We start from the raw sequence: 21,034 nt of genomic DNA, 5'->3' as shown, positions 1-21,034 counted from the left end.
ATTCCCAGCATGTCCATACATTTCTTGAGTGCCATTAAACGCCCAGCAAGCTTAAGGCCACCAATGTACCTTGTCCATTTCATAGCTTTTGCCCAGAGTCAGATCGTCTCAACATGCTTTTGATATACTGGAAGGGTGAACACATAAGTATACCCCACAGGAGGCATCGGGGATGGCTGAAAGGAAAATAGCCACCTTCTAGGTGAGATGGTGTGTTAGTAACTTTCACTACCATGTGTGTCACTGTCACAGCAAAGACAAAGACAAAAATGAGCAAAAGAGGACATTAAATACTACTCAAACAAACCTCCCATGGCCATAACACCAGAAAAATCATGTCCCATCTATTCATTCACAACAGCACCAGCTCTGCAAATGCAACTAGGAAGATCAATGGCAACAAAACATCAATTTTGTTCTATTTTCTTTATGTCTATGATGCTTCTATATGACAGTCCTCATGTAGCAAGGGACATCTCATGTAGTCCAAATCCAGGCTACCGCACCATGAGTTGAGACTGAGCATTTCTACTGCTGCTGGGTGACAGGGTGTCAGTAAAAACATCTACAGACATCTGAAAACACTAACACAGACAAGCCATCACGTGAAATGGTGAAAGAGCCACCGGAGTCTGAGGCTCATTTTGTAATGGGCAAAAGTTGCCTTGAACTCCTGTCTTACATGAATCACTCAGCCTCACACCTCACAATACTGAGGGATGCTATAATTAGTGAGAAATGTATGACATTGTCATGTCTTGGATAACATATAAAGATATCTCTAGCATTGAAACATGAAATAATAAGAGTAACTGATGCTATTAAATAACAAAAGTAAGTTTATTTTATCAACATTATAAATATTTTCTTTCCCTCCATTTAATGAGATAGTAAAACCAGTACAATGGAACAATTCAGGAGCTTCTCAGTTCTATTGAAAAGGGTCCCCTTTAATAACAAATTAAAATGGAAAATGACATTTCGTCAATCCAGCAACCCCAGTAGCTGAGCATCCCTAGGTACTTTGTCATTCAAATGGCACAGTTCTAAATGTGTGTGTGCATATGTGTATGAGTCTATATATATGCATACTGATATTTATAAATATACATATATATAGTTATATACACACATAAATAGACACAGCCACAGAACAGACACTTTTAGTAAATCAAAATGTTTTACATGTAATTTAAGTGGATTCCCAGCTGCACAGTGAAATTTGGGACCAGACACAATGATACTGTACTAAGCTAGACCCCAAGTGCTCAAGAGATTCAATACGTACGTGTCACCTTTAACTGCTGCAGAGTCTGCCTGCTTCTGGTGGCTGTCCGAAATTGAGAATCCCATGGCACTTGACAAGGGGTAAGACATAATCCTGCAGCATCCTGGCCCCAAATTCCTTCCCTCAGTGAACCAACTTCTGATACTCCTGGCTGTGTGAGCCATTGCAGAAGACAGTAGACACGCTCTGTTATCTACAAATACAATACATCACCAGTATCTAGTGCATTATGTGTGCAGTGCTTTGGGACACTTTGAATATTAAAGGCACTCCATGCAGCCAGCTCCTGTCCTATCTCCAGTGCTAGGGTTTTATTTTCATCCTACAGTAACTGCCTCCTACTGAGCACACAGCACGGGCAGCTTTCCAGAGGCACGACAGGCTTGCTCTGATCACAGCATCGTACTCCAGCTGCCGGGGAAAAAGGCAAGCCAGACTCTCTCCTGTGCTCTAAGCTCCTTTGAGCAGTCTGAATGGCACAAAGCAGCTCTGGAAATCTGCCTATCCTGCCAAGCTGCTTCAGAGCCAGCCCCTGCTGTGGCCACCCCCTGGGCACGACGGATATCTCACCGAGGGGAGGATGACTGGGGACAGAGAAGGACCAGACCCAGCGCCCTTATCACAACTCACACGTGGCCTCTGGAAGCTACCTGTGATTAGGGCAAGCTGTTACTGCTCCACCTGCTTCATGGGACAACAAGGACCAAGGACCTGCAACAGGCTCACTAACCATCCTCTGCTCAGGCCTCAGCACAGGACAGAACCCAACCCCTGGTGTCATTGAAGCTTCCTCCATTTCTCACTTCAGTAAAACAAAGCAAAAAGATAAAACTGGTACTAATATAATTCTTATTTTTCATCAAATATGTAGAAATATTACAGCAATGTCTTTTCTCACAGCTGGGAAATTATGGCCTACCATGAAACCACAGCATGAGGGTCTTCCTTGTGGAAATTTCGCATACACCAAAGTTATACTCTGATTTTTTTTAACAGTTGCCAAATTCTGTTCTAATATACACACATACTGACCTTCGTTACAAGCCCCTAGATGATCATCAAGGGAAGGAATTTGGCTTTCATATTTTATTTTTTAAACAAGAGATAAAGACAGAAAATAAGACAAAATACATTTCATGTCGCCATTGATCTATAGATTACAAATATATATAGTTTCCTTCCAGAGGAAGAAATACTAAAGAAACATTTTGCTCATATCAAATGAACTTTTGAAACAGAGAAAAATAAATAATATATTTTTCAGCTCCTCCCTCTCTGCCACAGCAATCACTCTTGTTTTAAAAAAAAAACAACCAACCAAAAAAAAAAAAAACAACCAAAAAAAACCCAAACCAAAACTCATTCATTTCATTTCCACAACTTCTACCAAGGAAGAAAAACTTATCTGAATAATGACCTGAGTTATTTTCATGATTTCCAAACTGCATGTAAATCTTGATGATCACCATCTACCAGAGGCCTACACCTAGCATGGGGTGTGAAAACAGACACCAGTGGATCTTTCAAAACAAACAACAAAGCAAAATTCAAAAATCTATTGCAAGAATTATGCCAAAAGTGGGCCGTGACCATCTTCATGGGTACTGGTCAGACAAAGTGGACATGGAAGCTCTGCTATTTCTAGCAGCTGAGTAGTCTGTACTGAGTGAAAACCTGAAGGTGACCATTTTGTGTATGCCTGTGTGTATGTATGTTTGCTTCGTCTTCTTTTGTGGTTATAATCTTTGAGGTAAGACAGCAAACAGACGAGTACAGAAGACACAGCTGGCCTTTACAGTGGCTAAGCAACTTTACGTTTCCAAGCCTATAGCGGGTAACAAGGCAAAGAGCTGCCGCTTGTCCTTCTCCAGTGGGACACCTCTCTCTGAAATTTTGCTCCCTTGGGGAATCAGATAGTTTACAGGTTCAGCTAAAGAAGGTTTTCCTATTCCCAATGCAACCAGGGCAGCACTCATTGGTTTGTTGATGGCAGCAAGCCTAGGCTGACCGCTGATGTTCTAGGTGTCCTTCCTACCTCTGGCCGTAACACAAAGTGGACTAGGTCCATAAGTAAGTCCATCGGAACCTCCTCCATGTTGCACAGGTCTCTCTCCCCAGTGTAAAACTCATCTTCGCAAAAGTAAAAAATCTGCCTGAAATCTGAGCAGAAGCAGATCGGTCATTATGCACGCAATGGCAGCGTGAGAAACCTTACTGCTAACATTCTGCTCTGCCATACAACATGGTGTATTCCATGTAAGTCCTTTCCATACAAATGACTGTCTCATGAAGATACCATAACCATATATCCACCAACAATGAGGAGGTTAGGTTTTGCTACTGCTGTAAATCTGACTGTGGCCCACACAATGGGAAACAAGGGAAATAGGTCGAGTCCTCTCCAAAAGCGAGAAAACTCCCCGGTGATTGAGCACTGAGGATGCAGCTTCTGAGAGGACGGCAAGGGAGGGAATGCAGCTGGTAAAAATGTTGGGTTTTTCCTAAGGGCATCCAGAGCTCCTCAAATTTTTTGCTATTGCCTGACCATTTGCCAAGACTTAACACAGAGATAACAGGTACTACTTAACTGATGAGAAGTGAGAGGAATGGGAGAATAAAATAAATGCAGGAAACTGGAGGGATGGAGGAGGGCGTGGTTGGGTGTTTCAATGTCCCAGTTAGTTTGGTTCCCCACACCCTCTTTTCTCTTTCCTTCTTTTTTTTTTTTCAAATAAGTTGTACAGATGAACATGAGAGAAGTTCATGCTACTTGCTGGAAGCAATAAAGGTAAATTTCCATGGCCCGTGGATTCCACAGACCTTTCAGTGTCCCGCCTCATCCATCATGGGCTAACTTGTGGAACCTAACCGTTCCGTGGCAAGACTCAGTAGCCCTTAGAAACTGGTGGCATGTCCTCAGGTATTTTCCACGAGAGTGGGAGACACGTTGATTCCATCAGCTTCTTTCTCACATGATGCCCAAGTGCCTCAGGTGCAGCCCTGCGATTTCCAAGGATACTCTTCGATGTTTTCAGACATCAGACTGCTGTCTCCAGATCCTCATGGGAAACCATTTGGTAGTTCTGTCGACTCTCCAGATAGGAGGCCAGATCTGGGTCACCAGCCTGCTGAGCCCTGTCACGAGGGGTCTTACCCTATAATAAAGAAACATACAGAGAAAGTCTTGTACTAACATATTTAGAAGAACAGATGAAAGCACGACCCAGAGAAATTACTACAGGAAGGACAGAAGCAAATTTGGAGAATTTATTTGTGTTGTACAAGTTGGTGTTAAGTTTTTCTATCAGAGTCATTAGATTCTGAAGATTTTCAAAGTTTTTTTGTGGTTTAGGACAAATCATGCCACTCTGCAAGGACATGCTATTTGATACATCACACAGAAGGGCTCACATGCTGGAGGAACTGATTTTTCATTCTAGGGCTACAATCCCTATGTGAATGAATATGACACACAGTACTGCAGCAAACAGTTGAAAAGTGCCCTTCACAGACTACACACTTTGCTAAGGATGTGCAGAGAGAGATGCCCAACATTTGAGATGAATTCAGCATGTCTCATTCTATGTCAAGTACAAATCATTTTTCAGTGTATCAATTTGCTACTCAGTTATCTGAGCTACCTTACAAGTACTGTTAAATTGGACCGTAAGTCTTGATCCTAAACTATGAAAAAAACATTGGAAACACATTATTGTATCTCCACAAAAACACTCCTGCTCCTTGGATTTCTGGGTGGATAAAGATTAACAAGTAAGAAGCAACTAGTCTGGATTTCAGATTTTGTAGAAATCTTTTGCAATGAAAAGTACTCTCATCTGAAAAAGAGATGACCTCTCTCTTCCTTATAGGCTACCCCATACAGCTTAATGTGGTAGGAATTGTTTTTAATTGTCTTGCTGCAGCAAAGGTGCTTCTAATTCTGGAACCCAGAGATCCAACCACCTCTCAGCTACAGACCATAGGATGCTTATGTTCAGAAATATCAGAGGGGCAGCTTCTGGACCTTGTTCCCAAGTGATCAGATTGTTGTATTGACAGAATATTCCTAGGATTTCATTTTGCCCAGATATCTTCCTCAGCCAAGCATACACTGAGAGAGGGTTGTGGTTAGTGTCACATCAGTGAGCATAGGGGCAAGCGAAGGCAAAAGAAAACGGTTAGCCATCCTCACAAAGCAAGTCAGCCACAATAATCAAGCCTCACAGATGCTATGCAATCGCAAAACAAGGCTCCCCCAGGTGGTCCTTGCCCACAGGTGTCCCTTTTGACCACACAGGAAGAGAGGATGCTGCTGTGCCACGGAGGTGCCTCTTTCACACCCAAAGCACCGAACAGTGTGAGCCCAGGCTCTCACTGTGGTGAAGATGACCCACATTGGGGACTGAAGTTTCTTGTACTTCTTTAAATCAATACAGTTTTCTAAATAAAAATAGCTTGTTTAAAAATTGCTGCTCTTGGCACACACAAGGAAGCCTCAATCATGCACAAAGCAGGGATGGATGCTGATTGGTCTTGCTTGGCTGCAGTATTTTATAACTGGTTGACGGGGCTGTGTTACCTTGGAGTCCGTCTTTCTCAGGGAGGCTCCCGCATCCACCAAGAGCTGACAGATGGCACGATGGCGTTGGCAGGCTGCCTTATGTAATGCTGTCTCACCCCTAGACCAAAGAACAGAAACCAGCAGTGAGACACATCACACCAATGTACATTTACCAAGTATGAGGTGCAGAGGACAGACAGAGAAGGATGCTGTATTTCTGAGAGGTTCCCTCTTGCTGGCAGAGATAGAGTTGTGCATTCTCTCCCTTAGGATCTACATCCTTTGACTTAGTAGGAAAGCCTGCAATGCACAAATAGCAGATGAAGAACTTTTGAAGAATGGGGAAGAGACATACACAGGTTTTATTTATTCAAAGGACTGAATGTCAAATTCCCATCCAACCACCAGTTCTGCTAACTGCTGCAAAGGTAAACTAGCCACCTTCTTGTTTCACAGCAGGCAGAACTGCAAGAGTGTCTGTTTCTTCCTGCAATTTATTTCCTCAATGTAATTTCTTTCTTGGACACATCCTTGAGAAATTCTGCCCATCAAAGCCATGACTGGTACACTTCCTGCTCTGGTTCTGGTACCCTGCTCTCTTGGATGTATAAGATCAAGAGCTGTGGTTTTGTTTTCCACCAGTGGACTGGTGAGCTAGTGGGGAACCTTAAACACATGGTTTTTCAAAAGAGAAGGTTGTGTAGTGGGAGCAGATTTATTGCAAAGCTCCTCACTCAGACTGGTGCTACGTGCAACAGGATTCTGAGACTGACTGTAGTACCAAGGTTAAAGAAATCTCTCTAGATTTGCCTAGGAGGAGGAGGAAAGTATGCTTTGACTGGGTTGAAAAGGTGTAATACTTAATACTTAATACTAGTGTCCAACAAGTAGGGCTATTACATAACTTCCAAAATAACAAATTACAAGAAATATGTGTAGTAGGACAAATCTTGCACTTACCTACCCAGAATGTGAGAGCACATTAAAGGAATTTCAGCCTCAGTCTATGACAGGGCAAGTTGAAATATTAATAGGCAACCTTGTAATGAATCTGCCTCTGCTGCATGAGAACTAGATTCACAATGGGATACTATCCAATTTCCCCCTTAGGATCAAAAGACAAATTTATGCTGCCAGTTACAGCTTGAAGCTTCGCTTTTCAAGAGTTAGCAGTAGAGGGAGCTTTGTGAAGGGAAGCCCTCATAGTTCACTTGCACTCTATTTCAGTGGCTGTGCCATGCTACTGGATGAAGAGAAATAGGCAGTCCATCCAGACTCCATCACCCCTGGACCGCATACATGAACCTTGTGCAGAACCTTTCTGGTGTTGTCTATTAGCAGAGGAGGGCACAGTGGGATGTAGAATGGTAGGTTTAACCCCTATGAGAAAGGCTACTTTTGCTTCCCATATATTCCATATACTTCCTGGGATTATTCATGCTTCCCTTATATACTCTTTGTGACACCTTGATTATACAACAAGATGTAGAGCAGTTGGTAATTGGAAAGTAAAGTTGTGGTTTTTTTTTTTTTTTTTTAATCATAACAGGTGATCAAGGTTCTAACTACTTGAAATAAATCTTTGACTGCACAGGTTGTGGCCACTTGGTATAGTTAAGGCAGAGCACCCTCAAGGAATCAAAAAGGGATTGAAAAGGTGTAGAGGAAGAAAAGCAATTTCCTGATTTCTGGAATTTATCCTTCAGGTTACTTCCTCAGTAACTGGATTCTGGAAACATCAAAGCACAATGCAGGATTTGTATTCCTCTAGAAAGATTAAGGAGGCATGGGAACCAATAGAGAGGAAGTTCTTTTTGGAGTTCAAGAAACATTTATTTTAGTCTAGAAAGCCACATACGAGGCAATTGCTGTTTGGATTTAGGGGGACTTTTGTTTGCTTGTTTGCTTTTGAAGAGATGTGCCATTTTACAAGCTTTTTTATTCAAAAGTTTGCACTTGAAAAATAAGAGAAGTCTCCTAGGGTAACGCACATAATGTGAAGGACAGAGTAGATTGTACTTACGTTTCACTGTCTGTCATGTCCAGTAATTCAGATGGACCTGCAAAAGACAGTCAGGCATGTCATATAGCATTTGTCTGTGTGACTAGAACAGTACGACTACCAGGAGAAGATTCCCAGTGCAACTATGTAAAAGAAGCCAATTGAAAGCTCGATTTGCACAAACACACTTCAAGGTAATATTTGCTTGTGCGAGCCCTTGCACTAGAAACATTTTAAATGCAGAGTCACTACTGGAGTGTCAGCACCAGGGAGTAGCTGCCTCTAAATTATACTGGGAATGAATATTCATAGGGTTTATTTTCTCATTCTCCACCTTGCTCAATTAAGTGGTTCATGTAAGTACAGTGCATTGAAAATGCTGATATACTGGAAATCCTGATACATTGCAAGTTAAAATCTATTGTTAGTACTAAAGGGAAAATGTCATTAGGAAGTTGAAATTAGCCAAATTCTGCCCTGAATGACATCCCTGTGCTACTCCATTTAATAGCATTATACAGAATGTAGATCAGGGTGGAATATTCCCAGCGGTCTTTATATTGATATGCAAATCCTGTACTCCACTGGTTAGCAATGATTAGGAAAGTTAAATTAAGAAAAACAGAAAAGATTTTTGTTAAGTGGGAGTAAATAATGCATTTATGCTCATGTTCTTTTGTCCCTGATATTCGCTACAGGCAGATGTTTACAGCAGCAAATTCCATCGCTGAATTACGGTGATAGGGAAAGGGTAGGATCTGGATAGCATTTGAAGTGAGAAAAACTTTTTCCTTTGCAGTTTGGCATATTATTTTTCTCTCCACTGCTCTGGAGCATAGTGCCAGATGGTATGGGGCAGTTAGCAAGGGGAACAGAGAAACTTTACAGGAATTTTCCTTCCTGTGCATGAATATTTCTCTTCAGCACACTGACTTTGAAATTCAAGAGTCCTCAAGAGCTTGCAGCAAATCTCACCTGAAACTGAGGAATTTCACACTGCTTGCTCACAAAGGCCTACACACAACCTCTCTACACTCCTTTCACTCCGAGTGTGTGTCAAAATGGTTCAGAGCAGCCTGTCTCTCCCTCACTGCTTTTACAACATACACATGCAGTATCATTGGGGGCAGCTGGCTGCCTCGACTCCTGGACTGCAAGTAGCTCCTTCGCTTTGCCTTCTGTCATCATGAGAAAGGGGTGGTCAAAAAAGTCGTGTGCTTAGTCCTCACTGCATGGGACATTGCATACCTATCATGGCAGTTCTCCAAACTCATTAGCCACTGTCAATTTTTAACGCACAGCACCCTGACTCTACCGCCACACATCCTCATCTCTGCGCCTGGCAGTTAGGTGTTCACTCCTCCCTATCAAAAAGAAGAATCATTCACGACCCCTGAGCTTCCATTTGTGATGCAAAGGTGGAACGGGATGACTGAGCGGGCTACATTGGGCATAGAGGTACTTGCCCTCGTAAGTGGAAAAAGGCATTAAAATATTAGGAGGAAGGATGGAAAGAAATTAGAAGAATATGACCCAAAAGGAAGAAGAAGCTGGGGCAGCTGGAGAGCTGGGAGGCCAAGGGTGAATGAAAACTGGTCAGTAGCAGGAAGAAACAGCAAGGCTAGGACAGAGGAGTGGAGTGCTGAGGATTGAGTGGGCAGCCTGTGAGTACAGACCTGAGGAGGTGCAAGGTACATCCCACCTGTGCGTGAAGGGTGCTCTTCTGAGTACTGTCGCAAATAAAGCAGTCCATGGGAGTGCCCCAACTCCATCCCAGTCATACATAAGGGACAGATATTGGGGTTAATCAATTAGCAGCACAATGTGGTACCAGGATTCATTCGTTCCATTCTTTCTGGCCTATGAAGCTGGAATGTCCCGACTCACACACAGCCTGAGCTGTGCCCTTTACTTCTTTATTTTATTTTCACTTGTGCTTCTCTTAAACCATCTCACGCCCTCCTCCTAATTCCCTTTCCCCTCTTTTTTGGACCTCATTTTTACATCAGTCTCCCTGGCGCTGCCAACCGACCATTCCAAATCCCCCTCTGCCCCAGGACAAAAGCTGCACAGATGTGGGAAGGGCTGGCACTGGGAAAGCTAACGGCACTGTCATCCTGACCCAGCGGGGAGGCGGCTGTTTTACTCCAGGACAAGAGGCAGGGAAAGAAAAGGGGACCAAGGCGCAGAGAGAGAGAGGACAAAATAACCCAACAGAAATCCGGAAGGGAAATGCATGAGTGAGATTTCTATCAAGGAAAACAGTAGGGGGGGAAATAAAAACAAAAGATAGAAATGTGTGGAGAGGTGGAGGGAGGGAGAAAAAAAGAGAGAGAGAGAAAGAGAGAGCATGACTTGGGGGCTAAAGAATGGCAGGATGGGGATGGGGTGCGGGGAGAGAAGTTCACATGAAAGGAGCTGAAAAGCATGACGCACTGAGGGGAAGCCCAGCTGAGATCACTCTTTTTCCTTAACATCTCTGATAGACTGTCTGTGTAGAATTATTAACTTTCTTCCTCCTCTCCATCTGCCCCCTTTCACTCCACCAAAGCCCCTCTCCAGTTTCTCAGGAGCCAAAGCAGCCTTAGCTGGGGATGGGAGGAGGGACGAGAAGAAGCTCAAAAGCAGCTGCCATTTAGCTGAGCTCACTATAACATAAAAGCAAGACTAAATGGCCATATTTTAGAGACATTTCCAAAATATACAGCACCATGCAGTCTGAAAGGCCTCCCGTCCAGCAGCACACCCTGCCCTCTCCAATGGATGAGGTTACAGCTACCCACAGGAGACCCACAGCCATTAACCCCTACCAGTCCTTCATAGAACTGGGGAAGAAGAGTATTTGCTTTAAGCAGTAATGTTGGACATCCTCAGTATTTCTGGGTGTTTATCTGTCAAAACCCTCTTTGTTTAATAACTTGATTGAGGTTGTTATTTGGGAGATAAAACTGGATTTGGTTCCTTACCTTCAAAGAGAGAATATTTATAAAATAACAGTAATCTTCAAAGTCAAACTATTACAAGCCTTCCCGCAACTCTACACTCCTAATTTTTACCCTATGTGAAGATATCCCTTTCAATACTTAAAGGGGGCTTATAAGAAAAATGGGGACAAACTTTTTAGTAGGGTCTGTTGTGATAGGACAAAGGGTAATGGTTTTAAAATAGAAGGAGGTAGATTTAGATTAGACATAAGGAGGAAATTTTTTACAATGAGGGTGGTGGAACACTGGATCAGGTCGCCCAGAGAGGTGGTGGATGCCCCATCCCTGGCAGCATTCAAAGCCAGGTTGGATGGGGCTCTGAGCAACCTGATCTAGTTGAAGATGTCCCTACTCCTTGCAGGGAGGTTGGACTGGATGACCTTTAAAGATACCTTTCAACTCAAATTATTCTATCATTCTATTAACACTGTTTGGTTTTTACTGCTAGTGTCTTTTAGCTCAGAATTTCCACTGTAACATGGAGGGTAGCCAGGTTACGGGAGTATGCCTTCCATCGGAAATGTCTCTCAGCCATGTTGACCTAATACTTGGTAAACTTACACATTAAAATAGACTATTGTATACCTTGTAACTTCTAGGAAAACTAAGCTGTTTTCTACTTAGGTCCCTCACAAATGTCCACTACCCTAAACAATTCTTTAAATCTAGACATATTAGCAAATGTCAGGCAAACTCACTCTCCTTCAGTGTTGCTTTCTGATGCTGTCTGATTTTGCCTGTCTCGGCAAAATTTTCTTTCCAAAAGCCATCTTTGGAACTCCTGAATGTGGTCAAAATGCAAATCTAAACTCACAGATGGCTCTTCACTGTTGACTTTGCAGTGCTAAGAGTAATGAAAGCATCCTCCCCTTACCAGAGGATGCTATCTAACGAAGCAAGGACGTTGAGGTTTGAGGTGACAGAAATGTTCAGGATAGGGTGCTTTACTGACTGACTGTTCACACCACGAACTCCTAAGGCAACTGTAAACATCTTTCCTCTCTCCTGTTTGAAATTAAAATACCCTAGATGAACTACATAATACTTGTTTGTCTTTTGAACCTCTAGTGGAGAAGAGAAGACAAGGAGAAGGCAAACCTTGGAATGTCCTGTAAAATGGTTATAAATTAAAAATGCTTCAGAACTGCCAGATAAAGACTCCAAGTCAAGTTTGATTCCAAATACAGATGACAATTTAGGAGGTCCTTTTTCTTACAGAGCTTGTTAAGCCCTCCCTAATTCTATTTGTGTTAAGCAAGTAAACAGTTTACTATTCTCTAATGTGCACACATTAGGATGTAATGCAATTGCTGACTACAGCACTAAAAAGATGTGGTTCTGATACCTGCTGAGTTTGGCCCTCAGTTTCAAGCTAAGTGTTCTTTAGCCTGGCTACAGACAGATCTTAAAAGGTGACCCTCCTACTACAAGCAAAAGGTCTTTGATTTAGGAAGGCAGTCCTGAACAACAGATAGGTCTGTGTATCTGCCCTTCCTGCATAGGAGATGGAGAGAAACCATTTTGCAGGAACAGCAGCCAACACAACTGTTCCTGCAGCAGTAAGCAGCTGTCATCCTGACACCTACTACATTGGTGTTCAGCTGCTATTCCAGGCTTGTGCTAGTCCACTGCTAAGTATCTGGCAGTACTGCACAGCAGTCTCCTTGTGTGACTCATCTCTGCTTTTTCTAATTTGAGAAGGGTTATTTTCCTCCCCTTAACATCTGAAATCATTCTGATCAAGATCACAGAATAACCTCTCGCATTAATGTCCCCTGCATGTTTGCAGAAAGCATAAAGCCATCTCCATAACAGCATCACTACACAATTATCTCCCCTTCATAATCCCAGTGGTATAGGCAGGGGGGAATTCCTCATTCCTGTATCGCATTCGATTCACCTTACTAGTTTCATACTAGGTAGTTAAAATTCCTGGTGTGGCGGTTTCTGTCTTGTTTTGTTGCTGTTGTCGTTTTTTTAAAGACATTCAGAAGATTTTCCCTGTGTGATAAATAATAGGCTTTCTGTGCTGTGTGCTGGAGGGTATTTTGCAGTGGAACTCTCACTAATATGAACTGTCTCCAGCCATGTATGGGAAGCAGACAAACTACAGAGGAAGTACGACTGGGCAGAAGCAATTGCTAGAGCAGGAGTAAGACCCATTTTTATCAAGGGTGGATATCAGCAGAAATGAGAAGCTAGATACAGGGAAAGCCTCAGACATTAGTAGTGTTGGATAGGGTCTTATACACTAATTAATGTTGAGAAGATGCCAGATGCCAGAGAACGCAACAGAAAAACAAGGACATTATGATGATGATGATTCAGCAAGAGAGCTCGTTTGTGACTGAGAAGTGCCCAGGGCAGAAATGAGTTTCATTAATTGCTTGGTGGGAGAAGAGAAGAGGCCCCTATTAGAGCATTGTCCCATGCACTCTCTGATCCCCAGAGAATATTAAACAAACAATGCACTTGGAGAAGCCCAGAGGACATCTGTCTGGAAAGCTGCAAAAGCTTCCTGCCATCCTTGGGGATAAAGCGGAGAGAGAGGAACTGAGCTGACATTTGCTCAACCTTCTGGTTTGTCTTTGTCTAACAGTCCGTAATCCCTCACATTTCTCTATTCACTTCAAAAATTCCCATGGATTCCCTGCTCACACCCTTATCAGCTTAAACGATCTTGTTTTAAACCTTCACCAAAGGAACAGTAACTGGGTCAGACTGTGAGTACGTTAAGGTATCTGTGCCTAAGAAAAATCCTGCCGATGCAGCCTTGACATTGAATTGGCACAGTTACGTGCACTGTGAGAAGAGACCAGAGGCAGTAAGAAAATTAAGTGAAATTATGTCTGTCTACAGAATCCAGAGGCACATATATGCAATGCAGCTAATGAGATAATCCAGAGAATTTAAATTGGAGGTAGAGTTAGCACTGGTAAGACTTTTTAGAACTGGAGGAAAAAACTAGCCAATATTTGGGTATAAGGCCAACTATACGTAGGTATCTATACACAAAGGAGTACAGTAGCAGTTTAAACCCCCTCAGTCAGGTGTCTGGGGCACAGTTCAGTCGCCCACACGCATATTTTGTGCCGTTCAATATGCCTACAGGCAGGTCTTGGGATGCATTTGGAATGACAGGGATGCTTGCTTGGGCTCCAGCTGCCAGACCGGTATGGGTCTCCTACAAGCTTTGTATGTTATCTTGTAGACCCGTGCAGATGTCCTGGATATCTAAGGGCAAGTGAGATTAGATAGTTATGTTTATGTTTAGTGCAATGAATGAAGCGCACAAATAACTGTCAGTTGAATCACTTGCTGGGCTGCAATAGCTACCTTCACTAGGATCTCCTTGAGCTAGGACTTCATCCTAGAAGTCTGCTGCTATTAAAGATGCCCTCCTCACTTCCATCTGCCACTGAAAGAGGATGGGTCTCCTCTAGTACCTCTGTCACTCAAATGAATTGAGTCATGGATCTCATGGAAAGACAGGAAGAAACTCTGCAGTAGGGCCCATTGTGACAGGACAAGGGGTAATGGTTTCAAAATAGAGGGAGGTAGATTTAGATTAGATATTAGGAAAAAAAAAAATTGTACAATGAGGGTGGTAGAACATTGGAACAGGTTGCCCAGAGAGGTGGTGGATGCCCCATCCCTGGAAATATTCAAGGCCAGGTTGGACGGGGCTTTGAGGAACCTGGTCTAGTGGAAGGTGTCCCTGCTCCTTGCAGGGGGGTTGGACTAGATGACTTTTAAAGGTCCCTTCCAACCCAAACCATTCTATCATTCTATGATCTCTGTTGACAGTACAGGAACTTAGACCCATAGCTTACGTGACACCTATATGGAAATACCTAAACTTAGGAGTCAAGCTCAGGCTAAATCCCACCCCAGTTAACACAAATGTTAACAGATGGATTACTGCCTCTTCCTTTCCTATAAGTTGTGTTTTTTTCTTCTCTCCTTACAATTTCCGCAGTAAGTTCTAAGCATTAGCTAACACTTATTCCAATTGCCAGAGGCAGTCTCTGTCTTTAGTGCTAACACTGCTGCTGAAATAATGTAGCTGATTTTGACACCCAGAAGCCAAAAAAGCCATTGATATTTTGAAGACAGATCAGAGAAGAGTTACAAGAATGTTTACAGGACTAGAAAACACTTCCTATAGTGCAGGAGGCTGATCACTGGGACTTTAGCTGTGTGCAAAGCAGTGACAATATTACCGGACCACTCTCCAGCAGCCAGTGAACAAGATCATGGTAGTTCAACAGGCAGAAACTCCTAAATGTGACTGCCTTAAAGGTATGTGCACACACAAATTGCTTCATAACCTGCGTAAGCATGCCTGCAATCCTGTCACTGACAAAGATAAAAAGAGTTTAAATGAAAAAAGGGAAATGGCATGATTGCAGCCTATAAATATAAAATAGAGATAATATACTTTTGTTATTTTGTGGCCTTGAATCTAACAAAGAAGTAATATTGGAAGGCTGGAAGGGAAGCTAGGCAAATCCAGTCTAGAAATAAATGCACAGATTCCTAACCAGTGTGTTATTAAATACTGAAATACCACCAATGGTTGGATGGACTCTCCATTGTTGTAAATGTTTTAATAGAGATTAGATGCTTTCTACAACATATGTTCTAATTGAAAAATAAATTAGTTCAGAAGATTCCTATGCCAGAGGTTCCAACTAGAGCACCACACTGCTTCTTCAAAGTGTGTGAAGCCCACCCAACTGATGCAACTGTGAAAACACCCATCCTCCTCAAAAGCCATCTCTGTTTTTGTTTCCATACTTTTCCTTTATCTGGAGCCATTACTGTCATTGCCACCACATTCCTAGCCTCCTGCTCACACATGGTGCAGGTGGACATTTTGCTGAGGGTGACCACAGATAAGTGAGGGCACTTCTAGCCTCACAGTGTGGTTTTACCTGACTGACACTTGGCTGAAGTGCCCACTGTGACTCACCATGCTCCAGGATGTATTTCACAATTTCACCATGCCCAGTCTTGGCAGCGTAGTGCAACAAGGAGCAGTGATCAGGTCCTTGGATTAACAAATTGGCTCCTTTTTTACAGCATTCTATGAACTGGAAAAAATAACACAGGAGGATAAGATGGGAGGAGCAGAAAAACAAATATACAGGCAAATTATTTACTGATTTTCATAGGAAGTCAGTACAAAAATGGAATAAAATGAAATAAATATTACTTTAAAGCCAGCTTTTAGGCCTCAATGAAAAAATATGTGAAACTAGAAGTATTGACAATTATATGGGTTAAGAGGACCAATCTATATTTCCATAACAATGAGACATTGCTGCTCTACTGTCAAGGAATTATTGCTTGCTAGCAATGCTTGTGAATGACTTCTGGTGAAGTTGTTGAGATATTTTAAAATATATGTATTTGCTAGAAAATTCTGGTTTCTCTACTGAAAATTCCAATTTTTCCTTAGCACAAGAGACAAATGCTTTCTGACTAAACCAGAAAACTCCAACTCAAAAATCTGCAGGGAGGTGGCGTTCAGTTGCTCCCTACTCAGGGCTGGTGGAGGGGGAAGCACTACTCAAGGTAAGAACAGGCAGGAAATAGCAACCGGCCAGGTCTCAGAAATGCTGCAGACTCTGGGAGTGGGGGGCTGTAGTGCAGATCACTGCAGAAAAGAGGGAGAGGATTGCAACAGTGGGGCAGCATTTAGGATGCAGTACATCTGACGAAGGGCAAGAAGTTTCCCTGTCAAAGCAAACTCGGGCAAAAAGTTTCAAGAAGTGGAAAGGGGACAACATTTTTACAGCTGCTGGTTACAGCAGTTACAGCTGCTTCCTAGATGCTGCAGCCACAAACTGGGGGGGAGGTATAGAAGGGGCACATGCAGGCAAAGAGTTGGCCTAACAGTACTGTCATTTTTACAAATGGCTCCAAGCTGGCTTCTCGCAGATAAAATTGCAATCATTAATCAGAGTCCTCATCCAAATTTGAGGGCATGTTTTCAAATCCTGACTTGGCTACTGGAAAACACAGCCTGAATAACTATCGGATGTGGAACTTCAGACTTTGGACACAAAGCATTTTTTGCATGGGTGCCTTTTCCTCCCAATAACTAACAATACCAAGACACTACATGTTTTGAGACATCCATCAGATGATAAAACAACAAACAGGTTTGTTCTACTTGGTCTGGTGATTGCCTAGGCAGAAGTTAAGAAGTCTCTAGCAACTCTACGGGCTTGGCCACCAACCTCACTGCTGTAAAATATCCTTTACTGTGTAAGGCTGTGTCAGAACTACCCTGCTGTTCAGTGTTGCATTTGCCAGTATAGTAATTTCCCTGTTAGGAACAGACACATTGCTCTGTGCAGTGCGCTATGAATCCTGAGCTGAAAGGTGCTGTCTAACACCAGATCCTATTCACTCAAATTTCACATCTCACCTGACCAATGTGTTCCCCTAATATTCAGGGTTTCCTGGAAAGGCTGTAAAATGGCACTTGCCAGCAGTCCCTACAGCACTCTATTTATGTTTTGAGCAGAGGTGTGATAAAATTTGCAGTATATCAGACCTGCAAAAAGCTATGAAAAAGTGGACACTCAGTTCTCTGTACTCACCTTCAGCAGATCACCAGCTATGACTGCCTGTAAAAGTGCTGCAAAAGACAAACAGAAAACTAATGTTAGGCAGAAAGCATTATGCATATGGCCTCACAGCTGAGCACATAGCTCACAGTATCTGCAAATTAAGACCAATGCCTCAGTCCACTTGCATTCTCATATACCATCAAAACCAACGCCAACCCTGCATGGGCAGACTGTCCATGTTGCACAAAAGCTGTAGGGACATCAAGCCAGTGTTTCTAATGCTGTCCTTGAACTGCATGCTTCTATCTGAATTTTTGCCTTGAGACACTTCAGGGACCTTTCAACAGTGTCCACAGGGTGGGCTCAAGTCTCTGGCACCTCGGCCGTCCCTGAAGACAAGAATGTCAAACACAGAAAACCTGAAAGTATCCTCAGACCTCTCAGACTTAATTCATACTGATGGTGGAGTCATCAGTCAGTCTAAAATACATTGAGAATCTCAAGTTGCAAATGATTAGGTGGCAAAATATAAATTTCTTAATAATCTCTTAATCACAAAAACATTTTGATATGCCAGTGGGCTGCAAGTTCCCTGGGTTTGGCACGCAGAGTTAAACCCAGAGCAGGAGCCAGTTCCCACCTTTTTAGCCTTTGTAATTTAAATAGACAAAGAAGGAAAGAGAGACAAAGTGAACTAAGGCTCACAGCAAGGCAGGAAAGAGCTGTGCACAGAGCCGGGAGCTGCTCACTACCTGCTTCTGTCTGCCCCACGCCCATGAAGTTAAAAGCCTGAGGCTCTGTATTGCCCTATGTATAGGTTGAATTCAGCTAAAAACACCATGGTGGTAAGTAACCACAGACACGAGAAGTTGTTACAAACATACTGCTAGGCAGCTATTTCCTCCTTTTTTCCTCCTCCCTATCGTGATACATGTAGTAAAAAACAATTATGAATAGTCTTTCTGAGAAAGCACTTACTTGGTTTGCACCTTAGAAAGCATTAAACATCTGCCTCAGTTCATACTTTTTCAAAAGTGCATAAGCCCATTTCTGTCTTCAAGTCTAGGCAGCACAATTAAGTTAAGCATTTGCTCAAGTGCCATCCTTGATAAAGTCACCAAAAGTTCACATAGGGAGGAGCAAGCGGGAAAGAAAACCACAGTTAGCCTCGCCTCGGAAAAATAACACACGGGAAACTGCAGAGTATGAATTCCATGAGGAGCTTGTTACGGCTTCAGAAATGACAACACATCCAAGCCAAACACTACAGAAGAGGGAGGGCGTGCAAAGACAACTCAACAAATGTCCCCTTCTTTGAAAACATCTGGGATTGTGCGTAGCTTTCTGGTCTCAGCAATGCCTTATGCCCTGGCCATGCAGCAGTGGGAGAAGCAAAAACCCAATCCAGCTAATTTCTGATTTGGGAAAGCAGTAGCAGCAATTCTTGTAACATTGGATTTAGGGCAGTTTTGCAGTGACCATGAGTTAAACTAAGTCCTGCAAATCCCTCTGGCATCTGTGGGAGCAAGGGCACACAGATTTGAGGGATGGAAAAAGACAAACAACAGCAGGTAAGAGCTAGAACTGGAAAAATGTCATTTTTGGTGGATTGCATCCTTTTTTTCCCCAATAGTTTCAATACTGGCTCAGCTCAAATTAATAGCAGAGCAGAATTTAACCCTTGTGTAATTCATTTTATCCTTTTCCTCCTTTTTTTTGTTGATCTGGTCTCACTGCCACATTTATTCTGTGGGCTACTGCAGTCTGGACATGTATAAATATTTTGCTTTCCTCACACATGCAAAAAATCAAGTGATCTGGTGACACCAGCTTTTCATTGCCTTCTACATCCAGTATTTTAAGACATGGCTTCCCTCAAGTTACTTCCTAAGAAGCAGAGATACATTTTCTTATGCAAACCACGCTTAATATTGCAGTTCAGAAAAGCCAGGAAAGAGACCTCTGAGGTGAAAAGAAAAGGCTGGCAAGCCATGAGAAATCTTCTACATTAGGTATCCATTAACCAGAGGTGGGTCTGGTGATAAGGCTTTTAGGATAAAGCATCTCTAAAACACATTCAGCATAATTAGATCAACCTTTTCCTCTCTTTCCTAAGTCTCCAATCCAGCAAAGCATTTAGGCAGGTGCTTAGCTTTGAGCTAATCACATTCTTTTCACCAAGTCTACCTGCACATTTAAAATTAAGTGCTTTGCTAGAGTAGAACCTATTGCATAAATGAATACATTACAGATCAACAAAACCAGCTGTCGTAACAAGCAGATTAGACTACAGTAAAATAATTCAGTGCTGTAAGTCAGGATGCTGGAAGACTTAGAAGCTATTGAACTAGAAATGGAGAAAGGTTCTTTAGAATAGGGAACACATTTACATAAATATATAAATATTACTTAGCACACTAACCCCATAAACCCAAATGGAACTGCCGGGCATACTGAGGAGGAGGGTGAAGATGGCAAAAATCACCCGGTTGTTAAGAGGTGGTAAAACATGCAAGCAGATGGCATTGACAAGAGAGAGCGGACTGAGAAATTGGACAAAAATGCTGTTAACATGCAATGCCAGACTAGCTTAAAATTAAAAATGTTAAAGTGAGATTGGTTTTATTTCTTCTGAGAAGCACTGCACCACTGGTGTAATATATAACATGAATTATGCAATTGTTTTATCATATCATGAAATACCTTCAGGTCTTAAAGATGTCTCAAAAATTATTTGATTTAATAAATATTTAACTCAAGTCATTATTTTCTCAACTTCTCCTAAGACAAGCATTTGTCACGACTAATAAAAATGTTTTATTACCTTTTTCATTTATTTAGCAAGCAAATTTATTGCTAATGAAAGATGACAGCTTGACAAGACTGGAGACTGAAGTGCTCTGTCCATATAATGAGGAAGCACTCAGTCTGCTGCAGTGGTAGCCTCCCCAGGCTGCCTTCTTAGCGAAGCTCAACCCTCTCTACCAGTACACCCCTGCAGACACAGCCCCTGCTCCATCCTTACTCTGTCACTGACCTTTCTGCTGAAACTGCTAGCAAATGTGTCAGTCACTGCCCAGGGTGAGGGATCTTGACAGAAACAATTACCTGCTAGGATATGGACAGCCAGAAATGCAGACTATGTATGTAAGAGCTGCTAGAGACTAGCAACTTTTAGTTTCCACTGAGTGAATTTTGAGATGACTCCTGTGGGCCAATTTACAGAAGAAACCTAATTCAAAAAAAAAAAAAAAAAAAAAAAAGCCACAAACAAAAAAACCCTCACCCTACCCCAAAACAAACAACCATACATACACACACACACGCTTGACATATAAATTAAACATTAAACAGCTACAAGTGGATAATGCACTAATAGAAAAAAAAAGCCATGTTAAAAAGGCTGCTAAGTGAATTCTAGTAATGCTGCAAGCTAGTGCAGCTTGAGACACAGGAAAAACACCTACTGGTACATCCACACATGTCAAAAACAATACCTTTCCTGTGGCATGTGTCACTCATGATATTCCTATGCTAGTGCCCACTGTTTCTATTGGAAACAGCTGCTTTTATTTCATATTCTAAAAATGTATGTTAATGTTGCTGAGTTACAAT

The 21,034-nt window shown here is 42.3% G+C and overlaps 1 protein-coding gene across 2 annotated transcripts in view; it reads right to left on the bottom strand.

Annotated features, from left to right (window-relative positions):
• Nucleotides 1–826: 826 nt before the first annotated feature.
• DGKI (diacylglycerol kinase iota) overlaps nucleotides 827–21,034 on the bottom strand; it is a 224,958-nt gene continuing 204,750 nt past the window's right edge. For both annotated transcript variants that reach the window (XM_086740487.1, XM_086741315.1), the window contains 5 exons: nucleotides 17,450–17,487; nucleotides 15,811–15,931; nucleotides 7,873–7,909; nucleotides 5,868–5,967; nucleotides 827–4,443 (listed from right to left, as the gene is read on the bottom strand). In XM_086740487.1, the coding sequence (XP_086596613.1) occupies nucleotides 4,327–4,443; nucleotides 5,868–5,967; nucleotides 7,873–7,909; nucleotides 15,811–15,931; nucleotides 17,450–17,487 (413 nt within the window). In that variant the 3' untranslated portion in view covers nucleotides 827–4,326. The remainder of the gene's footprint in view (nucleotides 4,444–5,867; nucleotides 5,968–7,872; nucleotides 7,910–15,810; nucleotides 15,932–17,449; nucleotides 17,488–21,034) is intronic.

The sequence above is a fragment of the Chlamydotis macqueenii genome, chromosome 1 (genome assembly GCF_036417535.1).
Source record: "Chlamydotis macqueenii isolate bChlMac1 chromosome 1, bChlMac1.mat, whole genome shotgun sequence".
NCBI classification, from domain to species: Eukaryota; Metazoa; Chordata; class Aves; order Otidiformes; family Otididae; genus Chlamydotis; species Chlamydotis macqueenii.
Note: the sequence above shows the minus strand (reverse complement) of the source record. Positions and strands in the feature narration are given on the sequence as shown.